This window comes from Rattus norvegicus, chromosome 16, assembly GCF_036323735.1.
Source record: "Rattus norvegicus strain BN/NHsdMcwi chromosome 16, GRCr8, whole genome shotgun sequence".
NCBI lineage: Eukaryota > Metazoa > Chordata > Mammalia > Rodentia > Muridae > Rattus > Rattus norvegicus.
Window position 1 is genome coordinate 4,648,648 of NC_086034.1, and position 23,501 is coordinate 4,672,148.

General features: G+C 42.6%; 1 protein-coding gene across 5 annotated transcripts in view; it reads right to left on the reverse strand.

The window, feature by feature from the left end:
• The window catches only part of Cacna2d3 (calcium voltage-gated channel auxiliary subunit alpha2delta 3), an 813,990-nt gene that overhangs the window by 543,600 nt on the left and 246,889 nt on the right, over positions 1–23,501 (reverse strand). For all 5 annotated transcript variants that reach the window (XR_005494606.2, XM_063275287.1, XM_063275286.1 and 2 more), the window contains 1 exon segment: positions 14,034–14,093. Coding sequence is in view for 4 of the 5 variants with exons in the window: in XM_063275287.1 (XP_063131357.1) it covers positions 14,034–14,093 (60 nt within the window). In the remaining variant the exon portion in view is untranslated.

Below are 23,501 nucleotides of genomic sequence, written 5' to 3' on the forward strand. Positions count from 1 at the left end.
TGCCCTTCCAGAGGACCCAGGTTCTATTCCCAGCACCCACAAAGCAGCTAACTGCTGGTAGCTATAGTTCCAGGGTATCTGAAACTCTCTTCCGGCCTCCACCAATACGCCATGCACATGGTGTGAAGATGCACATATAGGCAAAACACCAATACACAGTAGGAAAACATCTTTAGCAGTAAAATCTACACAGCGGCTGGCGGGTGGCTCTGCTGGCAGGACCCTAGGTTCAATCCTCAAAACTGTGCATGTTTGCCAAGGCATGCCTGCATTTCCAGCACTTGGGAGACGGAGGGAGGGAGAGAGGGAGGGAGGGAGGGGGGGAGGAAGTCAGTCAGTCAGTCAGTCAGTCTTATTTAAAACACTGGAACAAGCCTAAAGAGCCTGTTTGTCTTCTGCTCCCATACAAGATGGCTGCTTGCAGCACACTGCTAGGTTCTTTCCCTCTGTATCCTCCCATATACCCAGGAGGGCCCACAGTCTTTCCCTGACTATAAGGATCAAATCATGTGGCCCACCAGGGTTTCAGTGGGCTTAAATGGGGCTCAGGTTCCAAGCCTGGACCACACCCATGTTATGAAAATCACAGCCAGCTTTGCTCCAGTATTAGTGTCTTTCTCCCTGGTGAACAATGAATGTCTTCAACTCTTTTCCTAGTCAGCATCTAACTCAAAGTCATCCCGCACCTTTTCTTCAAGCATTTCATCCTTCTTCTGATAGTTTTGTGGACCAACCGTATGCCTAGGTTCTGGTGATGATGCCCAGAGCAGATGTGGTCCCCACCTAGTAGACAGGGCAATCTTTGCATGTAGTAGTCAAAATCACAATAGCTGTGGCCATCACTCTAGGGTGCTGAGCACCACCCTGGGATGCTGTGCTGCCGCAGACACTTCACAAAGCCTCACACCTCACAAGGACAGAACTGTGGTCCTACTCACAGAGATGGAGATACCTGGAGTTCCTGAGGCAGAGACGTGAATCCTGCCCTCATTGTTGGGAGAGAAATGAGCCAGGAATTTCTGTGCTAAATCAAATTCCCAACTAAAATTGTCTACTCATCCACCATGTGGACTGGCATACAGCACATGGGAAGCTTCCTCTTTTATTTCCTCATAGCTGAGAAGCATTTTAACAAGCTGTTCTCAAACCCTCTCTCCTCTTGACCTCTGTTTCAGAAATTACTGCTTCTTGGCTTCCAAGCCCTCCCAACTGTCCCTGCTCTCCACTGGATGAGATGACAAAGGACTTTAAATTCTACAACCATAGAAGAAAATAAAAATGTCATGGTGATTGGCTATTCTCAGCCACCTGAAACTTTGCAGAGGGTGGATGGTTGTGAACACATTGATATTCATGACCTAATCATTTTCAAGCAAGTCAGAACAAAGGTTAATTTGATTTTGAATGTCTTTAGCCATACAGAAAATTAAGGTTTCAGTCAAACACACCATTTAGCTACACAGTAAAGTTCTTAAAATTACGCCAAATATTTTTATGTTACACATAAGAATTATTAGTCCTAAAATAAAAGTATTTATAAGGATCTGTGTATGATCTAATCAAGTAATTTTTTTCCTAAAGTTTTTTTTTCCTTTTGAGATTGTAAAATAAGAAGCTTGCATGTAGTTATGGGATGAAAAAAATAACGCAAGAAAAGAGCATATTATCAAACACAATGCTGTGTCTAAAGAAGTTACTAGAATTCCTAACGGAATAAACATATACCCTTAAGAAAAACTACTGCTATCTTTTTTTCTATACACACACACACACACACACACACACACACACACACACACACACACACGCTACAACCTTATATACTAATTCTGATAATGGCTGATAATACGAAGACCCCAAGTCACAAAATAATTGTTTTCCTCTTTCATTAATAGCTACAGCATTTAAAAGGCCCTATATTCTACGTATCCCCAACATTGTTGTTTTATTTTGCCAGATATAAGAAAAACTGTCAGAGGACTTCCCGTGGTGTAATGCCCGGAAACCCTGAGAGGAGCTGTCAGGAGATATTCAGGCTGGAAGCAACACTAAGGTAAGACAGGACTGAAAGCCACACGTGTTTACCTGAGGAACATCCAATCATTAAGACTGGCTGCCTCCCTCTAAGGACGCGGTGGCAGAAACTGCAGACCACAGGCTACGCATCTGCGTGGCCAAGTACCTTGGTGAGACCCTGCCTGGCATCAGAACTCTGGGCTGCAGAGCACATATACCCTGCAATTATTTCCCTTTCCGGTTTCGACCTGTTCTCTCTAGAAGCACACATTTCTTCATCACGGTAACCCGCCAAGTGCTCATGCACTGTAACGACCATCACCTACAGACCCGTTATAGCTCATAACCGCAGTCACAGATTTGTAACCGTGTATTACATTTTCATGAGGGAAATGAATAACATTCATATGTTTTTCACAGATAACAACGAAGGGCAACAGCTTCGTTAGGCAGATGCTGCTAATAGACAAGAGCAGAAAACATTATTCCAAATTGTCTACTTTCTGGATTAGTACCCGAATCAAGATTTACTTTAGGGCAGAGGGGATGGTTCAGAGAGTAAAAGCGTTTTCTGTACAAACTTGACTCCCTGAGTTGGACCTCCAGAATCAACAGTAGAAAGAGGAAATTGACTCTTGCAATTGATCCTCTGACTTAGACACACATGCTGTGACAGGGCCCACCCTCACACTCCCAAACACACAATAATAATCAGAATAAATATGTATTTTTAAAATTTTTACTTGGAAAATTCAAGAGCTGTTGGTCAAATCTATAGACCATAAATCAGCAACTGGAGGGCACTCACTCAAGAGCCAAAGGGTTTTCTGCTGAACGATAAATACTAAGGCAGTGTCTGGGGTCTGCTGTCAGCCTTCCTAATGAAAGACACAGAAGTTCCTGGAAACAAGCTACGAGAGTCGGACTTGTCATTTAGCAGAACCACAGTCTATTTTTGCTCACATGATCAGCGAAAGTCCCCATCCTGAAACAAACCTTTCCTGGACTGGCTGATATCTAAAACATGATAATCAACACCACAGAAATAAAAATACAGTTGAAACTTAAAAGCACTTGCTTATTCAGACTTTTAATAAACTTTTAGACTGGTGATGTTCATCTGCTTCAAATATACTTAAGAATGTCTTAAACAGACATTTGTTTAAAATAACTATCCCAGGGTCAAGGTGGCTAACGCACGGGATGAAGGATTGCAAAAGAAGCAACAGACTTCATAATAGGGACGATGCTTTCCATAGCGACAGCTTAGACATAACCACGGCTGTCCAGGGACAAAGGCATGAAGGATCGCGATACATCAAAGAATGCCGTAACAGGAAAGAAAAAAGCAGTGATGTTTGCTGGGCTATTTATTCTTCATGCTTCAGCAAGAGAAGGGCTGATGTCTGTGAATCAATACGTAACAAAGAAGGATGTAAGAGGGTCGGTCACTCACAGGGGACCGGTACACACATTTAAATCAAGGGAAAATCTGGAAAGGACAAACAATTCCTTCCCTTTCCCTCCCAATAGCAAAATCAAATGTCACTTCAAACCAACCGAGGCCAGAGGCCATTGCATGAAAGCTGCACTATGTGTGGACATAAGCTTTCGATGCACAATGCTTACATCTCAAGAGTCTGCAACCAAAATACATTTTGTCTTTCTTTAAATGGAAGACAGTCTTCACATTTCGTTTGGAATGAAGGAATCTGTATGCTCTTACTTGTTATGTGGCCATGTAGCATATAGAAGACTCATCATGGGAGGCTTACCCTGCTGTGCAGGGCTTACCCTTTTCACCTCATTTCTTTAACAGCTCTCCTACTACAAATTTAATTGCTTCAATGCAATTTGTTTTGGGGGGACACATACTACATGAAAGAAATTATCCTAAGTTGCAATGTAGAAATACATAAAAACCAAACAATAATGTTATCACAACGTCTAGAAAGTAACAGAAACACTAGATGTGTAAGTGGGGGGGGGGGGTGAATGAAAAGAAATAATCACTCCAAGTAACTGGTCCAGACAGTAGAGGTAGCACCAAAGGGATTTAAAGTGTCTATAGAAGATATGTCCAGATTAAAGGAAAATATTGACACGCTGAGCACAGGGATGGGGAATTTCAATAAAGAAATGGAAATGAAACAAACAAAGAAACGATTTAACGAAACTCTTGGAATGAAAAGCGGAACGAAATTCTCCTGGGGCAAGAGAACAGAGAGGACAGATGAGTTAACAAACATGGAGCCTCTGTAGGTTAGAGACAATCTCAAAAAAATCCTGAGGATAGTTTCAAAAATTCTGAGGATAGTTTCAAATGATTTCTCCTAAGTTCTAGAAGGAAATAGGAAGAGAAGGGGCCTGGTAAAATTCTAAAGAAGCATAGGTCAAGACTCGCTCTCTAACTGTGGAGAGTATCAAGAGTAGCAGACAGCTAAGAACTACAGGTACAGGAAATGCATGACTGAGAGCTGAACTCACTGTGCTTCGTGTGCACTGAAAATTAAATGCAGAAGCAGATTCTGCCCCAGTGTATGCTGGGGAACAGACTATAGACACTCAGTGTACATAAAGGAAAAGGACATGGGTGCTAGCCAGAGTCTCATCAGCACCACTATCACTCACAGGAGATGGGATGCCATTTGAAAGAGTTCAAAGAGAAATGAAGCGGTCAATTTAGCTTACATCCATTAAGACCATCCTTCAAAAATGAAGGCAAAACGAAGATCTTTTTAGATAAGCAAAGTTTAAGTTCTCACTGGCAGACCTATACTGAACAACATTAACAACGACATTTTTTTTTCAAGTTATGATAACTGCAAACAAAGGTTCAGGGGAGGAACTGAGAAATGCCAGGGATAGAAGGTAAGTGGGGTGATGTTGAAATGGATTCCTGTCTTTGCTTCTTATACTAAGTTCTTCAGCAGACAGCAGTTTTAAAAGAACAAACCCATCCCCATAGGGTTGGGTGCAGTGGCAAATACCTATAATCCCAGCACTTAGAACGAGGAAGACAGGAGACTCAGGAGTTCCAGGTCAACCTAGGATACATGGCACAATTCTGTCTCAACCAATCAATAAAGCAAAGTAAAGCAAACACAAGTCAAAACCAATACTCTCTTATTGGCTCATAACACATGAAAACAAAATACATTGGTGAGTCCACAGTGAATGGTGGTAGGTGAAATTATCTCATTATAGAGGTTTTCATTTTAGGGGAAGTGGTGCTTAGCATTCCAAATTAACTCTAGACACACTGTGCACATAAGGGGTGATCTGTAATCCCTAAGGCATCAACTGAATGTTTGTGAAGGGAGATTAAAACCTCAAAGATAAATTGAATGGCACACTAAAATATATTCAAGGAAACCAAGAAAAAAAGTAGGAGAGAAAAACAAAAACAGAGGGAGCAAATACAATTGCATCAAATATTCTACTAAGTGTAAGTGAACTGAACCCTCTAACTACAACCCGAAGGTTTTTCAGAATGAAAGATTAAGACTCCAACAGGGTGGCTGCGATCACACCTTTAATCCAGGCACTGCGGGAGGCAGGCGGATCTCTGTGGATTTAAGGCCAGCTTGGCCTACAGAGGGAGTTCTAGGACATCCAAAACCACACAGAGAAACTCTGTCTCAAAAACCAAACCAACAAAAAAACAAACAACAACAAAAATAAAAAACAACCAAGAGTGAGACTCAGCTCCATGAGTTTGACATCCCTCCATATGAACTCTAACACGCAGGTTACAGTACAGAAAAGGGTAGAATGCTGAAATGCCCCAGCCATTAACCCAGAGCACTGAGGCAAATAAGAACACTTCCTAATGGCACAAGACTCGATTCACTGAGAAAACACGGGAATGTGCAATGAGAGCTTCCAAATTCATCAAGAGTCTATCTGCACTGAAGAAGAGACAAGCTAATCTACACTCATACCTGAACACATAATTCCCAAGGGCCAAAGGAGACTTTCATTAGAAAACATTTCAAACTAAAAAACGATGAAATCAAATCCATGGAAATGGAGACAGGAAATGCAGCGGCAGCTCCATTTAGCGGGCGTTCCATTTAGGAAAGAAGAAGAACTTGAAGCTGCACTGTGGATAAATCGCAGGCTTTGTGTTCAAGGAACAAAACTAGACCTCCAAACTACGTCATTTTTCACTTTTTATAAAGCTTGAGAACACACAAAATTGGTCTATGATGTTGCAAATTGGAACAGTGGCTTCCTGGCGAGATAGAAGGAAAATGAATGTAAGGGAGACAGGAAACTCCCCTGATCACGTCTACCTCTCCAGGTCTTACAACCTTTTCCATGCTCTGCATCCAGACTTTACAGGACCCAAAGCAGTGTTCTGAGATGTGGGGATGATTCTGAGGACTTGGCACTTGTTACACTGTGGCGAGGATGTGAGGATTGGATACAAAGATCTCGCCTGATGTGAGGTTTGGATACAAAGATCTCGTGTAAAACTGGGCACGGTAATGAGTAATCACAATACACTTGCTTCAAGATGAAAGGCAGAGACAGGAGAGGCCCAGAAGCTCACCAGAGATAGCCTGGAGCACAAAGCAGAGGCAAACAAAAAGCAGACCCTGCCTCAAACAAGGTGGAAGGAGGGGAACAACACCTGAACTTGTTCCCTGATCTCATGCACTCTGTGGCTCACATGCCGGCCATCACACATATTCACACACATTCGCACACATGCACATATATCATACACACACATATGTGCCCCCCCCACACACACAGGTTTTTAAAATAGCATGTGTCCAGTTGTCCATAGCTTATGTAACTTGCTGTCAGTAAAGGCCAAATCCTGACTCTTCATCACCAGTTACACCAGGATCCTTCTATCATCTAAGCTTAGCACAAAGTCTGGAATGTACCAGGGACCTACTGAGCCATGGTGTGGGGGTTGGGAGTGGAGGAATAAATGAATGAAAACATTCAAAGAAAAACAAACCTCCCTCCCTGAGATCACATTGTATGTTGGCTGGACAGCTCCTGCCCACATTACACTGGCCACTCATCAAAATGTCTCATTATTAGTCAGGGCTTTCCTGGAGAAGAAGGGCTGCCTCTTAGTTTGTAAACACCCCTTATCCTAGAGCAGGACTTCATGCAGACTGAGTTTTGTGTATATGCCAAGCAACAATTAAATACCCATGTGAAGAAAGTCAAAGGACAGGAAGCAATAAGCATGTTAAGGAGAAAAAGAGAAGTCTCAGTACTACAATTTTCAAACAGCAACAGGAGAATATATTTTGTTATTTGATTATCAGACATCAGCCTTTTAGTTGCAATTTGGGAATCCAGGCATCCGCCATTCTGCAAAGTAGGGCGGGACCTCCAATTGGTCAGGGGCTGGGCTCTGTAAGGTAGGAGCCAGGTTGCCTCCCTATACAGAGGAAAAGGGCTGGGGTTTATTATGCTCACAAGAATAGACTGGAATAGCCTTTCTTCAGCGATAAACTGCTCTGCTTTAGGGGATATCTGCTTCCTTAAAGCTTCACTTGAACTGTGTGGCATTTAGTCTGAGTCACTCCATTTTCATTTGGCCTGCTCTATTTGAGCCTTGGGTAGAGACTCAGTCCAACGCAGTGGTTTCCTATAATTATGTCTTAAAAAGGAATCCAAAGGAGGAAAAGATTATTTTCTAGGACAGAGATAAAGTAAATCTGGCTTCCACTAATGGAGATACAAGTGTTAGTGATTGTGTTTAGGAGGATTTCTTCTAATTATGGTGGGGCTTGTGATAGTTTGGATAGATACGGCCATCATAGACTCATGCGTTTGAATGCCTGACCCATAGGGAATGGCACTAGTAGGAGGTATGGGCTTATTGGCATAGGTGTGGACTCATGGGTGGAAGTCTGTCAAGTCACTGTGGAGGCAGGCTTGGAGGTCTCACATGTTTAAGCTATGTCCAGTGTGGTTCACAATCCCACTCTGCTGCCTGTGGATCAAGATATAGATCTCCCACCTCCTCCAGCACCATGTATGCCTGCCTGGATGCTGCCATGATTCCCACCATGATGAAAATGGACTGAGCCTCCAAAACTGTAAGCAAGCCCCAGTTAAACATTTGCATTTATAAGAGTTGCCTTGGCCGTGGTGTCTCTTTACAGCAATAGAAACACCAAGACAGTTAAACCTACAATCTTCATTTAGTACAAACTCATCACCTCTGGAGACTAGTTCCAAACTCCCCTAACATTAGAGGAACTTGCCTTGTCTTGCACCTAATAATATCTTCAAGTTCTGTGCTGTCGCATGCCATGATTAAAATCTAACAATTGTTTATGACCCCGTGTCTTAGCATTTGTCTTTCTCACAAGGTGCAGAGTTCCTTCAGAATGAGGATAGTGACTGTCGGTCTAGCTTATGGCCATGCCCCATAGCATGGTGATACAGAGGCAGCCACTGGAGACTTAAGGTTGGATAGTCGTTAGCCTCTGTGAGAGGGATGAACATTGAGATAGATCAACTGAATACTATAACCATAACCTTTACAAAGGCACAAAGAATCCACAGGTGCAAACCCTCAAGTATGTCACTGACCAGCTGGAACTGGGACCTTCGAACTCACCAGCTCCTAGCTCAAGGCGTCTCCATTTGAACAAGCTGAAGTTCCAACCACTGATGCTTATTTCACTCACAGATAACCAGTGGCTGGAGACGTGAGCAAACATGTGACTGCCAACTATTAGCACAAAGCTCAGTGTTATGACACTGGCCTTGCTGTAAGTGATAAGGCATAGAATCGTGTGTGTGTGTGTGTGTGTGTGTGTGTGTGTGTCTCTGTGTGTGTCTCTGTGTGTGTGTCTTTGTGTGTGTGTGTGTGTCTGTGTGTGTGTCTGTGTGTCTCTGTGTGTGTGTGTCTGTGTGTCTATGTGTGTGTGTGTCTGTGTGTGTGTCTGTGTGTGTCTGTGTGTCTGTGTGTCTGTGTGTCTGTGTGTTTGCATAGCAGACATGGGAAACAACTTAGAGATGACAGTTATAGCAAACCGCTTACACTTAAAGATCCCTTGGAAACTATTGCATACCACTCCTATGGATGAATGACACTGGTGGGTGCCAACCATGAAATGTCAAATGTATAATCCCTGAAAAATGACCTACCCATAACCCTCTGCCAAACTAATCAGAGTGGGGAGGGGAGAGCTAATGATAGGTTTGATAAGGAAAGAATGGATTAATTTTCATACAGAGTGGGAAAATTCCTTCATTTTTCTAAGCCTTCTATAGATGTGCACCCTGTTATCTCATGTTCTGCACAAAAGCCAGCTGGCTGCTTCTATGAAAATGCCATTTCTTTCTGGCCTTGGGACTTCCTCATTCCTCTAGCTATACCCCCATCTCACCAGCATGTATACCCCAGCATGGGGTTGTACATAGTCCTGTCCAAATAGGGAAGACTGAACTCAAGTGGGCAAGTGACCAGCTAATTTCTCCGTTCTGAGTACACTGCTCCTGAATCTTTCCTCTACTCTCCTCTATAACCCACTGTTCTACCCAGGGCAAGAACCTCAAGGCCTAGCAGGGACATCTAGAGGGGCTGTGGCAAAGTCCTTTCATGTTTTTTTCTGTCCTCTGCAGTTGGTGGTAGCATTTCTAAAGTAACCGCTAGGCTCCCCTGCTGCCCTTGCTCCTGCCTCACCCAAAGTTCCCACAGGAACAGCAGCAGTGAACAAGTTGGGGAAGTGATCCAGGTACAGATCCCACAGATAGCCATCCTACCTCAAGTATTTCTTGCTACCACAGCTCCTTGGCCTCCATTTTGAAAGCAGGTCACTGTATTTGCAAGACAGGTACTTGGGTAGGGTGAGGAGCAGAGGAGAACACTGAGGACATTCTACTGCACCCCAGCCTAGTGTCTTGCCCTCCTCACACCTGTGAGCCCTCTGAATGACACTGGGCATTTCCCCCTTCTTGCTTACAAAACAACAAAGAAAACATTGCAAGAGAAAAATGCTTCTACAAGATTCACAATTCAGAATCACATTTTTTTTTCTCCTCCATGCATCAGTTCTGTGCAATTGGCACTTGTGTGAGACAGCTTTCGGAGAAAATATGTTTGTGGTTCAAAGATAAGCAGGTTTTTAAGTAAACTGTCAAAAGGCTTTTTTTTCCCTTCTCCTTCACTGCCAATGGAAAAACTTCCAAAAGAATGGGACAGTAAGGAGAGAGAGAGAGGCGGGGGGGAGGGAAGGAAGGATGGAGAGAGGGAGAGAGGAGGAGACATTCTAAGTTTATTAGGTATGTATATCAACTTTCTAGGAAGTTACCCATGTACCAGGAGGTTGGGTGGTTGAGGCTAGAGCCCTCTACCCCTCCTCCATGAGTAAGAGCCTTTGTCATCAAAATTATGAGAATTATCACAGTAAAATATATGTCATCGTTAACATGCAATTTGGTTTGTGGAAACCTTTGTTTTCACCATGATTACCAATCTTTTGACAAAATATTACATTAATGCACAACATAAAATTTTGTAAATGGGAGGTGTCATTTTCAAATAGCACTGCATCATATCAGTTATTCCCAAAAAGTTTCCCTAGTGGAGATTTGGGGGAAATAGAAATGAAACCAGGAGAAGAGCAATCTAGAATCCATAGGCAACCTTAAATAGGAAGAAGCCCCCGGCCAAACATGTCTGTACGTTACCCAGTCCACAAAGGCCAGGCAGACCTGCCTTCCTTAGGGAGCTGTGCACTTTAGATTGTCCACGCACACACGTCAAAGCTGCACTTCACCTCATGCCTCGATATAATTGTTAAGTGCTAACGATACAGTACCACACTTAGGATCCTTTGAGAGGGCCCAAAGATGCCAAAGCCACAGCCCAGAGGGGAACGGTTAAACCTCAGGAGAAGCTGTGAGAAGATTTAAAAGGCAAACAAAACTCTGGTAATGAAGACATAATTTGGAAGGGGTTATTTCTTACTGATTCGACCCGCAAAGAACAAAGTTTCCACTTTTACAGTTTAGAATGAGACAAAGATACAAAGCTACTACCTAAAGTGAGTCCGGGGCTTACGTATACCCTCTTTTGTCTTAGGGGAATACGGAAGCTAAGATCTCTGAAATGCGAAACTGTAGATTAGGGAATGTCACAAAACTACTAGTTACATTTTCCTATCTGAAAACAGACTCCTCTCAGCAGTAACAGCACAGGGTCCTTCCTGGTGTTACTACACGGTGAGCAGATGGCATCTGAGGTCCCTTTTATATATATTTTATATAAAACAATCCAACAATCCTCTGGCAGGGTCACAGGGAGGTCAGCAGCACCCAGATTAACAATTGATCAGCTCTAATGGACCATCAGAGCAATAAACTTCCAAGCCCATGCTCAGGCCTGCCACCTCGTAATAGCCACGGGCTGACACCCCTGTCATTAACAGACTTGCACTTAATAGCATCAGAGTTTCAGCAGCTTTGAAGCCTTCATCTGAAGAGGGACAGAGGCTCTGATGCACATCCGTGTCATCAAAGGCCTCTTTTTTACAGGTTTCCAGCAAAGAGCACAGTGCTCATTCTGACCCTGAGATTTTAGTAAGGTCTGAGGTGTGGGCAGTGGACGACATCCCATAATACCAAGAGATGACTGCAACACCTTCTCACACTGGGTGACAGTGGGGCCCTCTGCTAGTTTTGTTGTTCACATAAAGAAGGGATGAAGGACGAGAGCATACAGAACTTCGCAGAGGACAGAAGCTAGGCGCTAGTATTCTTGCTGTCTGCTTGGTTAGTCTCTCACGAGATTTCAGTGCTTCATTCACAGCACTGCCTGTGACAAGGAGAGTCGGTGTGCCTCACCAGGATTTTATCCTACAGCTGTAATAGGAAACCAACACAGTCTGGGAAGGTAACACTAGCTTCAAGCATACTACAAAAGAGCATCCCTTAGCATCTTAACAAATGCCCCAGGCAAGCATTTTCCCCTCTTGAAGAATATGTGATCTCTGTGAGCAATCAGGCAGACCTCTCCCCTCTGCCTGCCGACCTATGCTTCATTGAGAACAGATTTCAGAATAAAACTGACTGTAAATATCAGAGACTGACACACCAGATTTCCACAAATGGCTCTGATTTCCAATCGTTTTTACTCTCTTGCAAACTCGCCCCTTCCTACTGGACTCTGCCCTTTCTCTTGCAATTTTGCTCAGAAAACTGCCAGCTTCCAATGCTTTCCCAATGTTGGCAATTGTTCCAATCACATCTCCACACTAACCCTGGAGTTCCCTACACTTGTCTACGTTTCTGCCTGCCTTTGTGGTTCATGCTATCCCTAATAGTGATGCCCAGCTCATGCCCTTGATGATTTTGCTGACCCTTCCAGTCTTTAGATTTCTCCTAACAGCTCAATGACTCTAGAGTCTGAACCCCACCAGTTGCAATCTTCAGAGATGGGACAAGAAGAAACGGGGCAAGATAAAGACTACAGGGAACTGTTTGCCCCATAGTCTACCTTGTCTGCTCACCGTGAATACCTAATTGCACTACTCTACCAAATGTCCTTTCCCTATAGTCACTCCCCATGGGGACTGGAACTCTCTTTGCCCTGACATTAGCTGAGATGCCTAACACTAGGGACATGGAACCTGTAAAGGCCACCTCCTATAGCCAGGCAGGACCCCAGTAGAAGAATAGGGACACCAACCCATCTACAAAACTTCCCACCCGAAGGTTGTCCTGTCTAAAAGAAATGTAGGGATGGAGCAGAGACTGAAGAAAAGGCCAACCAATCACCGACCAACTCAGAACCATCCCATGAGCGAGCACCAATCGATGACATGACTCTGTTATGCTTGCAGACACGGACCTAGCACAACAGTCCTCTGAGAGGCTCTAACCAGCAGCTAACTGAAACAGAGGCGGATTCCCACAGCCAAACGTTAGACACTGGTCAGGGACAGTTATGAAAGAGTTGGGGGAAGGATTTAAGGCCACGAAGTAGATGGGAACCTCACGGGAAGACCAACAGAGTCAACAAACCTGGACCCCTGGAACATCTCAGAATCTGAGCTACCAACCAAAGGACATGCATGGGCTAGAACAAGGCCTCCCAGCACATAAGTAGCAGACAGGAAGCTCAGTCTTCATGGCTGCCCTGTCTGGCCTCAGTGGAAGGGGATGTGCCTGATCTGGCAGAGACTTGATGTGCAGGGTGGGGGATACCCAGGGGGTTTTCCACCCTCTCAGAGAAGGGGAGAGGGAGTGGGAGGTACTTGGTGAGGGAAGGGGAGAAGCATTTGGAATGTAAACAAACAAATTAATTAACTAAAAAGATTTGTGTTTCTCTTTATTTTTTCTATATAAATGAAAACACTGCAAAATAAACACTATTTCCTAGTTGTGAAAACAAACCACAAAAGGAGGTTTGTTCCCGCAAAGAACAGACCTAAAATTCAGGATTAGCTCCTCCTGGTTCATTTTGCTTTTGTTTTGGAAGTAAAGTGAAGACACAAAGAATCAGTTCAGATAAGTGTCTTCAAGAGGGACCCAACAGGTGTTCCTGTTCATTTGTTGTCTTTTGCTAGATTTGCTAATATTTTTTTTCAGTCTGCCATGATTATAAGTTCTGCTACAATAAATTTATTTCCTAAGTAGGAGAATGACTCAATATTTAAGCACAAGATTCTTGCTTTTAACAATCACAACCTTGCTTCCAGTCACTCATATTTCAACATACAGTCCAAAAAATAGGATTTTTGGATAGCTACCATTTTATCATTTCGCTACTGAGAACCCTGACAACTTAGTGTCGGCTTACTGATATAACTCTTCGCCCATATCAAGAAAATTCACCGAAATCCAGTACACAGGTGTAAGCCGGTGACATCATCCACTGTCACTGCCATTGGGAGAATCAAAGTGCGGACTGCTCCCCTCATCCAACATGACAGACACATCCATGCCAACCTAGCACTACCCTCTCAAAGCATTTCTCCCCAGTCACTGAGACACATCAAGAGTTTAACTCAATAGTCGGTTACCTGCAAGTCGGCGTCAAATTCATGCTTCAGGTGTGCTTCCTCTGCAGCCTCCACGAGACGCTGGAAAACAGAAGGCAGTCATCAGAGTCAGGAGCACGGCCGAGACTCCACCACACAGTATGGAAAGACTAGCATAATCCCCGTGTGAAAAGGGCAGGTGGCCTCCTGCTTATCCATAGCAGCTTCCATGAGATGGAAGGACATTATAGCACAGTCACATTCTAGTTTCTGCCTTCACTGTCCAACCATGTCTCCTGAAATAAAGATTTATTGTTCATCCATGAATTATTCAGACACTGGCACTTGATTCTCAATGAGGATCCAAAACTTACTTGAAAGGGGCATACTTGGGTATCAAAGGTCCTTAATCAAGGTTTATTGAGTTACTTTGAATGCGACTCTTGTAGATTTAGGATCTTAGGAAAGAATTCTTACTTTGATTTCCTTAATCATCGAGTGCTAATTCTTTCTGCCCCGGCTCTGATACACCATTAGTAGGAGATAGTTATCTTTGTCTTATTCTATGCCAGTGCAGTTGCCATAATGTGTATCTCAATAAGGCGATGCCAAGACTAAATCAATACTCAGACCCTACAAAACCACAGCTCTTAGCCTTTTTGGTAAACCAGACTCAGCAAGTTCACCACCACGTTCTATTCTGAGGAAGGTGGCTAGAACTGGAGCCTTAGTAGTAGTAGGCAAGGGTAAGACCACTGACACACGTCTATGGACCTTATTTTTAAGAGATAAGGTTTCACTTTGTAGCCACGGCTAACATGGAACTCAGCCACCTGGCCTCTTCTTTCCAAGTGCTGTGATTATAAACCTGTGCCCAAATCTGGCCCATATTCACATCCTTATGAAAACTATTTAATGACATCTGTGTTTACATAACGAAAATTAGTCAACTAGCAAAATCACTTTACCTTGAGGATGCAAACAGTAAAACATTCTCTAAGAAAATATAGGTGAGACAACATTATGGATGACTCCCATTCATCGAAATAATATGTCTCTGATGCATCATGGAAACCTAAAACCTAATTATTTCTATTTTTCCCATGGTCACCTTTGACATCTCTGCTCTTTGCTTTGACCTTCTTGATAAACACCATGACCAAAAGCAACACGGGAAGGATAGTTTATTTCACCTTACAGCTTACGAATGCACCATGAAGCGAGATCAGGGCAGGAACTCGGAGCAGGGACCCGGAAACAGAAACTGAAGCAGATTCCACAGGGTTCATGACTTGCTTAGCATGACTGGCTCAACTTGCTTTCTTATACCACCCTGGGCCGCTTACCCGGAGGTAGCTCCCCCCGTAGCAGACAGGTACCGCCCACATCAGTCATTTACCACGAAAAGATACCTCAAACTTGCCTATAAGCCATCTGAGGAAGGCAATCCTTTGGGTCAAAAAAAAAATCATCTAATCAGCACAGGCATGATAAAAACCAAAGTTTAATAGGCCATGTTTGAAAAATTGTGTTGGTGTTGATCTCTTAGTTGTCAGGAGTCAACACAGACATCCCGTGATTAATTGGATGTACACGTGAAGAGGCCAAGTATACAGGGTAACTTTAGGCAGTGGTAGAGACAACCAAGGCTTCTTTTTCCATTGGCCGTGAAAAGAGAGGCCAGCTGTTTGCAGAAAAGAATCTTGTCTCCCTCCAATAAGTCACCAGAGGCTTTTGCTCTAAGCAATCAAAAACCAGCCCTGGAGAACATAGAAGACGCGGAGCAGAACACCTGATCTCTACTCTACCCCTGAAGCTACACTATCACTGGGACACATTGGGGAAGCCTCGGCCTTGCTCTGGGCCTCAGATACCTCGTCTAAAATGCATACATATTTTATCTTCCAGGTGACCACATAGCAGTAGTTCTTAAAGTGTGGTGCCCACCTTAGCAGCATTGTTTCACCTGGAAACTTGCTAGAATTGAAAAATTCCAGGTCCTGCTCAGGACCCTCTACGCAGAAGCTCTGAGAGGGCCATCCATGTTTAACAAACACTTGCTCCAGGTGACACTGCTATTGCTGTGAGTCCAGGCAACACAGGCTGAGAACGGTGCTCATTTCATGGTCTACCTGGGGGCCTTGGGCGTCACCCACGAAATCTTCCAACTTTCTCAGGCCTCCTTCATCTTTCCAAGTACATAAGCAGTTTTACTTTAAGGCATGAAAATCTTTACAGAAGAGAGACATAAATGGGAGGTGTAAGAACAGAAAATGAAAAATGGGTGAGGAGAGACTGGGTGCACTGCCCTAAGGTTTAGTTGGATCACGATGTCACTTGTCATCCCCCAGGATCACAGTGTGCAGTCTGCAAATGCATCTTCAGGGTCTGTGACAGTGAGTGACAAGATGTAATAGTAGAAAGGTGGGTCTGTGCACTTCGGTCTTTGAATCTTTGTATCAGGTTTGGAATCACTAAGCCCGCATTGTGAGATCAGTTCCACGTGGAGATTTTCAGATAAATATCATGCAAAACTGAACACTTACATTATCAAAGCTACTCATACATTGTGAACACTCATGTACTTAAATATCTATAGGAAATTTTTTTAATGGAACCCTGGTAGGGAGAAGAGATGTAATGAAATATCTAAATTACCAAAAAAAAATAAAAAAATAAAATCTTACAAGTGTAAAGGTGATACTGAAAAGAGCAAAGAATTGGAGTAGAATAAAATAATGAAGTAGTTTAAGCCTGACAAGGAAACAAGATATAAATGTATACATTGAGAGAATACATGAAGAGTGTTTCATATGTAACATGTGATCTCCATAAGAGTGAATATATCATGTAACATACTAATTCCCGTGTGACATAATATGGACTGCATTTCATGTCTAACACATTCTGTTCATGTATGCTTGTGTGTATGTATGATACAGATGTTATACATAGCTTATAGTATTTCTATAGAGCACAACATGAAATGCAATAAACACTGAAATGCAGGAAATTGGGTACAGGAGGTAACGGCTGAAAACAACTGGGTTTTACTGCATTACTGCTGAGACGATACCCTATGTGCTGACAACAGTGAGGCCATGAGAATCTAATTCTTCAGGTCAAAGTTTTTTATGATTATTTATGAGTTAAATTGTTTCGTGCCTTTAAAAGCCATAATTGTCAGAGAGAGTGTCCCATTATTATCTCTGGGGAAGTTTAGGAAACACTATTCATGAGAAGTGGGTCAGTGGGCAGCTGCCTATCACAGTTGCCTCATGGGAAACTGGCAAGTGTTTTAGAACAAGGCCCAGAATAGACGGATGCTCTTGTGCCCACAGTCAGATGCAGGGCTATCCCAACCTGCCTTCTTGGGATAGGGAAGGCAGCCATACATTTTCTGGGATAATGTAGGAGAACCAGACCCAAAGAACATGCCCTGTTGATGTTCCCAAGAGTCATTAGAGCCAGCAGGTTGAAAACTACAGGCCTTGGAGGAAGAACAGATAGCTTGTGACCCTCCCTATATGAAATGGTATTTACAAAGGGTATCAAGAACCATAAGTTTACCTATAACTAAATCTGAAAGAAAGTTCTTACTGTTAATAAAATAAAAATGGAGTAATATTAACCTAGCAAAGTCAAGACCATTTGTGGTCTTGGCCACGGAACGCAATAGCCTAGAGTATCTTTTTCCTGAGCAAATATCCTTATCACTCAAGTCAAATGAGATCAGCCTTAAGAAGCAAGTTTGATTATCACTTGCAGGCAGGAAAAAAATCTATTAAATTTGCTAATATTCTTATGTAAGGAACGGCCACGGAGCCCGGGGAGAGCAGCTTCTCTATTATATCTGTTAGAAAGGCAGTGTACTTTTAATAATAATAAGTTAATTTCCTCTTATGTGAGGTTCTCTTTTGAATCTGCAGATGGGATTATAGAATTGAATGTGGTTTTTAATTAAAATTGAATGCTGGAAATTTTAAAAAGGCTTTGAAGAAGCCAGCCTGAGCTTTGACAAGGTAAAGAAAAACAGAAGCTCTGGCCACAACTTTGCCTTTCCCTTCCTTAAAGGCTTTTTGTTCTATAAAAATTGGTAACAGTACAATGGAATGTACATGCCGGTCCCAGACAAAGCACCTGTGGGCTAAGAGGTAGTAATTCCTGAGGCGAGCCACACTGCACTACTTTTTATATTTCTATATAACTCTTCTTTTTTAGTGAAGCAAATACAAACAAAGGCCACCTCTGTAAGTAAGAAACGCTAGAGAGCATGGGCCATGGATAATATTTACAGCAGCAATAGAGGCAGAGCTGCGGAGAAGACAAGGGGGACATTAAAGCATTTTTAAAGCATTTCATTGACCATCACATCTCATTTCTTGTGACAAGGACCACGTGTATACATCTCTACAATACCACAATCTCTTGTTTCCTCCCCCAAACACTTAAATCAAGGTCAGAGGTAAAGACATCATCACAGAAACCAAACTTTTCATGAAGGCAGGACCAGATAATTCATGGTAAAAATTGGATATGAAAAAAAAATGGGTTTGTTGATGTTGTTCTTTTTTTTTTCTTTCGTCCTTGGTTATTTTAGCTTAACGAGAGAAGAAAGCACGAGAGAGAAGGGGAAGGTAATGGAACCTTGACTCTAACCCCAGAAGGAACTCACTACAGACTCCCACTGATGGAATCAGCAGGAACAAATTGTGTACAAGTGAAAAGTATAAATGTTCATAAAAGTCCCCAGAGCTGGGGAGAGACAATTACAGATGAAAACCCATAAAGCAAAAGAGTCATATAAAAAACATATGGAACAACAAAGAACTATTTTTATTCCCCGTTAAACTAAAAGCCCTGTGCTGTAAAAAGCTGCTATAATGTGACACTTGTGTTTAACAAAGATTTCAAAACAGTTCATATATTTAGTAGGTTTTGTTTAACATTTTGCAATGATACATTTAATACTTATATGAAGGTTGTGTAATGCCGTTTAAGAAATGAATTCTTCCTCAAATAAGGTCGGAATTCAACTACAGTGACTCTAAAGACGAACCAAGAATAATTAGCCCTGTTTGGGATCCAGTGAGGACTGGTACAGAGGCAGCCTATGAGTAAACATTAGCATTGGGCCAGCTATTACTTGTCTGTATTGTCACATCAACATAAGCTAAATGTACAGGGTGGGGAGAATGGAATCATCGAGGCAGAATTACAGTCATCACTGTACCCAGAATGGCATGGTTCATTCTTATCTTCCTCTAGACTCTGTGGTTGCTGGGAGGCATGAAGGAGATACTAAAAACTAACAGGTGACCTTCCTGCGATGGTTCCGTCATGGACTGTACAATTAATGATAGGTTTGCCTCTGTAGGCCCAGGAGAATTTCATTTTAGGAAAGATTCCTGCTATTAATATGCTTTTACACACACATACACACACACACACACACACACACACACGCATGCACACACGCACGCACATCACTAGGTATTAGCCCACCCTTTTGAGCAGAATTCTGCAAAACAACAAAGATGTACTTTCTTGTATCGATGATATATAGACAGATGATTTATCAATTCTCAACAATGATCCTCTAAGAACTCCTAAAATTATAATAGTAATTATTAAGCTCTTTTGTAATAGGACTGCTGCTAAGTCCTCTCTGATGATCAAAACTCTGCCAGTCTTTCAGTGTTGTGAGTTAATTGCTTCTGTGATAGTAAGCAGGCATTTTGCAACTTAGAGCAGATTCCAAGTGATTGTAAAAACATTAACCAAAGGTCATACAAAGGGAACTAACGATTCACTATAGGTGCAAGGGCATAAGATAAAATATTGACTGGGTTATTCTATAGGAAACTTCACTAATAACATAGTCACAAAAGTTATGGTTTTTAACTCTCCATGAACCTGTGACAGATAATGAATGTTTAGCCAGATAATTAATGCTAATGGATATGCATGTAAACATTCTCTGTTGTAAACTTCTTATTTGATTTATGATTTGAATTCCTGTATAAACTTTTGATGAACTTTTTACCATGTGATCATGTGTTCTGAAAGATGTATAAAGTGATGAGGACAAAAAGTGGAGACACCCTATTCCCCGTTTACCTTAGCCCAGATCCCCTTTTCTTAGACACCTTTCATGGGAAACTTTTTAGAGAAAACTTAGAAATGAAGATTAAAATCACTTTTCGAAGTGCCCTGCTTTCTTCCTGTGACTTCAACTAGCAGACTGGAAGTTAGAGCTGCACAGTCCGTGCTGCGATAGAACAAAGGCCACATTACTTAATTCCCCTCTGCTTTACTTTGAGATACTAAATGGCAGAGACTGATGTTTCTGGTCTTGGAGGAACTCAGACAGGCAGGTCAGCTACAGCAGCAAACTGACATAGACTTAAGATAGGTAAGTGTTTTATTATTAAGTAGCAACCCTAAATATCTCGCAAGACCATGCCTTGCCTCCATCACCTTTAAGAGAGAACCAGGAAGAACAGTTAAGAATGGCCCTGGGCATGTGGTTATTGTTTTAGGACTTGATGGAAAAAGAATTACAGCTTTTGTACATGTATGCTCAGAACTAACATTACCAGCAAAGTATTACACGGGAGGGTTTTGAACATGTCATGAGAATGGCTCATAGTCTGGAGACCATGGAGACTCAGGCTTCTCACACTCATGTATATATGCCAGAAATAAAATGACACATCTCTAACTTTCTTAGGGGCTGTTAATACGTCAGAAGTTGTTCCCAAGAACTCAAATTCAATGAGATTTATTTGGTCCTGGAATGCACGAAACACTTGTATCTTACATCAGGAGTCATAATTCACTCAAGAATCATTACAAGGGGTGGAGAGATGGCACCATGGGTGAGAGCATTAGTTCTGCAAGCCTGAGGACCTGAGTTCAAATCCTCAGCACTCACATAAAAATTCAAGCATAGCTGTGAATACATGTAATCCCAGGATTAGAAAGTAGAGACAAGCAGATTCCGCGAGCACATTGACTGACTAGCACATCCTAAACAGTGGATTCTGGTTCAGGGAGAGAACCTGACTCAAACAAATCAGGGAAATAGTGATAAAGAGACAGACTTGATGGTCCTGCTCTGGCCTTTGCATGAGCACAAACTGGTGTCAGCACCTGAAAATTCATATGCATGTACTACATATATATATGACATATAACACATGATGTACTAATGCATGCATGAATACACACACACACACACACTACACACATACACACACATACACACCATCATGTTGAAGAATACTAAGTAAGACACGCAAATTTACATTTTCATTCCTACTAGTGATGAAATCATTTCCCTTCTGGTCTTGAAAGGCACTTCCTAGTTCTCTGGAACAGGGTAGGTTAATTGAAGCTGCTTCCATAATTAGTGTAATTAGAATTATCTCAATAGTGGGATCTGGGGCGGGTCACCAGCAGACTAGGAAACACTATGAGGTGATTCACAGAAGGAGCACAAGGGAAACTGGCTATTTACAGATAAAGGGGCACGAACGCTAGCAGGAAGGCAAGGACGTATCCCCAAAATGGTGAGATTGAAGCTGTACTCTTGAGAAATGAAAACATCCAGAAGAAGGGTAAGTACTAAAGCAATGTCTCAGACAGTGGGAGTTTGGGGGTAAGACAGTATTTTGAAAAAATGTACTAATCAAAAACCTACATAAAGATCATATGATTGGCTAAACAACCAATAGACCTTACCCCAGTATGAAGGGAAGAATCTAGAAAGATTGACAAAGGCCAGAAGCAGAAGCAAGACAGGTATCAACTGCTTCCCAACATCATGCCATGACTGCAGTTGAAATCATATCTGAGAGTCTAATAATATTCCATAATCTTTATTGATACAAATGTTTTTACTTTTCAATTCCAATAGAAGTGGCAAGGATAATTTACCAACTATCAAGAAGATCGCTCTTCGGAGAAAAACAGCTCTTAAGAAGGCTTCATTATTTCTTTTGTTCCTGCAGAAGAAATAAGCTTTGCTGCACATGAATGAACATTCTCTATAAAATGACCTCTGCCTGGAAGCCGCAGAGCTTGCTTCTGCTTTACAAACAGCAAACATTTCAAAGTGGGTCACAAAAGCACAGCTGTAAGGTTTCTAGAGGAAGCAGGTACCAGAACAATGGGACAGACACATCTCCCCAGTGCATGCTGTGTGGGCAACGATCCTCCCCTCCATCACGCCTCCCTCTCCTGTCTCCTTCACACCGTGGAAGGCTGCGTGTGCCGGCCTTTTACAAGACACAATAAGCCCAGAGTTTCTATCAGGAGGCACGGTTACAATCAATAGCAAATTATCTTTGTTTCCACAGGAGGTACCTGTTATCAACTTGAGGCTGATTAAATTAATAACCTGTTATCAACATGGCCAATTTCCAGACTAAGACCATTTCATTCGCCACGTCAGGCTACATTTGCTCCAGTGTGACATCTGTTAGGCTGTGAAAGATGATGGCAGCCAAGCTGTGCTCAAAGGGTTACTCAAGAACCAAGAGGGACTGGGGGAGGTGGGAAGATAAGACAATCTTAAGCACAAGCCCGAGACACTCTTCCTAAAAGAACCAGTATTTTAAAGGAGGACTTTCTGCTTCTGTGAGCACCCAGGAAGTCTACTCTTAGATCCTTTGGCTGAGGTGACTGGGGTATTTCCTTTATGGACAGTGAACTCTGTTCTGTGTGTAAGTGTGTGAGCATGGCGTGGGATATGTGAACATGTGTGAGGGCGTATGAACTTGTACATGTACATGCAGAGGCCAGAAGAGAATGCCATCTTAGTCATTTGAGATGGAGTCTCTCACTGGACCTGGGCCTTGGATAGTAGCCAGTAAACACCGGTGATCCTCCTCCCTCTAACCCCCAGAGATCTGAAGTTCAGTGGTGCATATGACATTATCTTTAACTGTCCTACCTTCCCGAGCCAGGTAGGCAAGGATAGGGGACAGCAGGAGCTGAAAATGGACATTTGTTTTCCACAGCAGGAAGAATATGTCTTTCCCCATGACTCTGACAATGGTGAATACAATCAGGCTCCACCCTTCATTATAGCACACACACACACACACCCTCCTGGCTTCCTTGAGGATGATGACTAGAACCCCCAACACCAGAGTGCTGCAGCCAGTGCCTAACTCAATGGGAACCTCTGTCCCAGACCAGGTGAGTCATGCACGTACACTTTCAAAACAAGTATTTCTTAAGAACCTCTCAGATAACCAGAACCTCCTCCAACACTGAGTGGGACCCCAAGACTCAGATTTTGAACTCTTATGGCCCTCTCTTTTAAAAGTAGGCCTCAGGTCCCAAGGGCAAGGATCTAAATCATGAGTTGCTCGGCACTGGAGGAATCTGCATGGCTTTGTGTTTCTGCTACCTTCTCCAGTTAGGTGGAGCAAGATGGTCTTCTCTCTGCACCTTACCGTTTGAACATGAGAGGACTGTGCACACAGAACACTCTTAAAG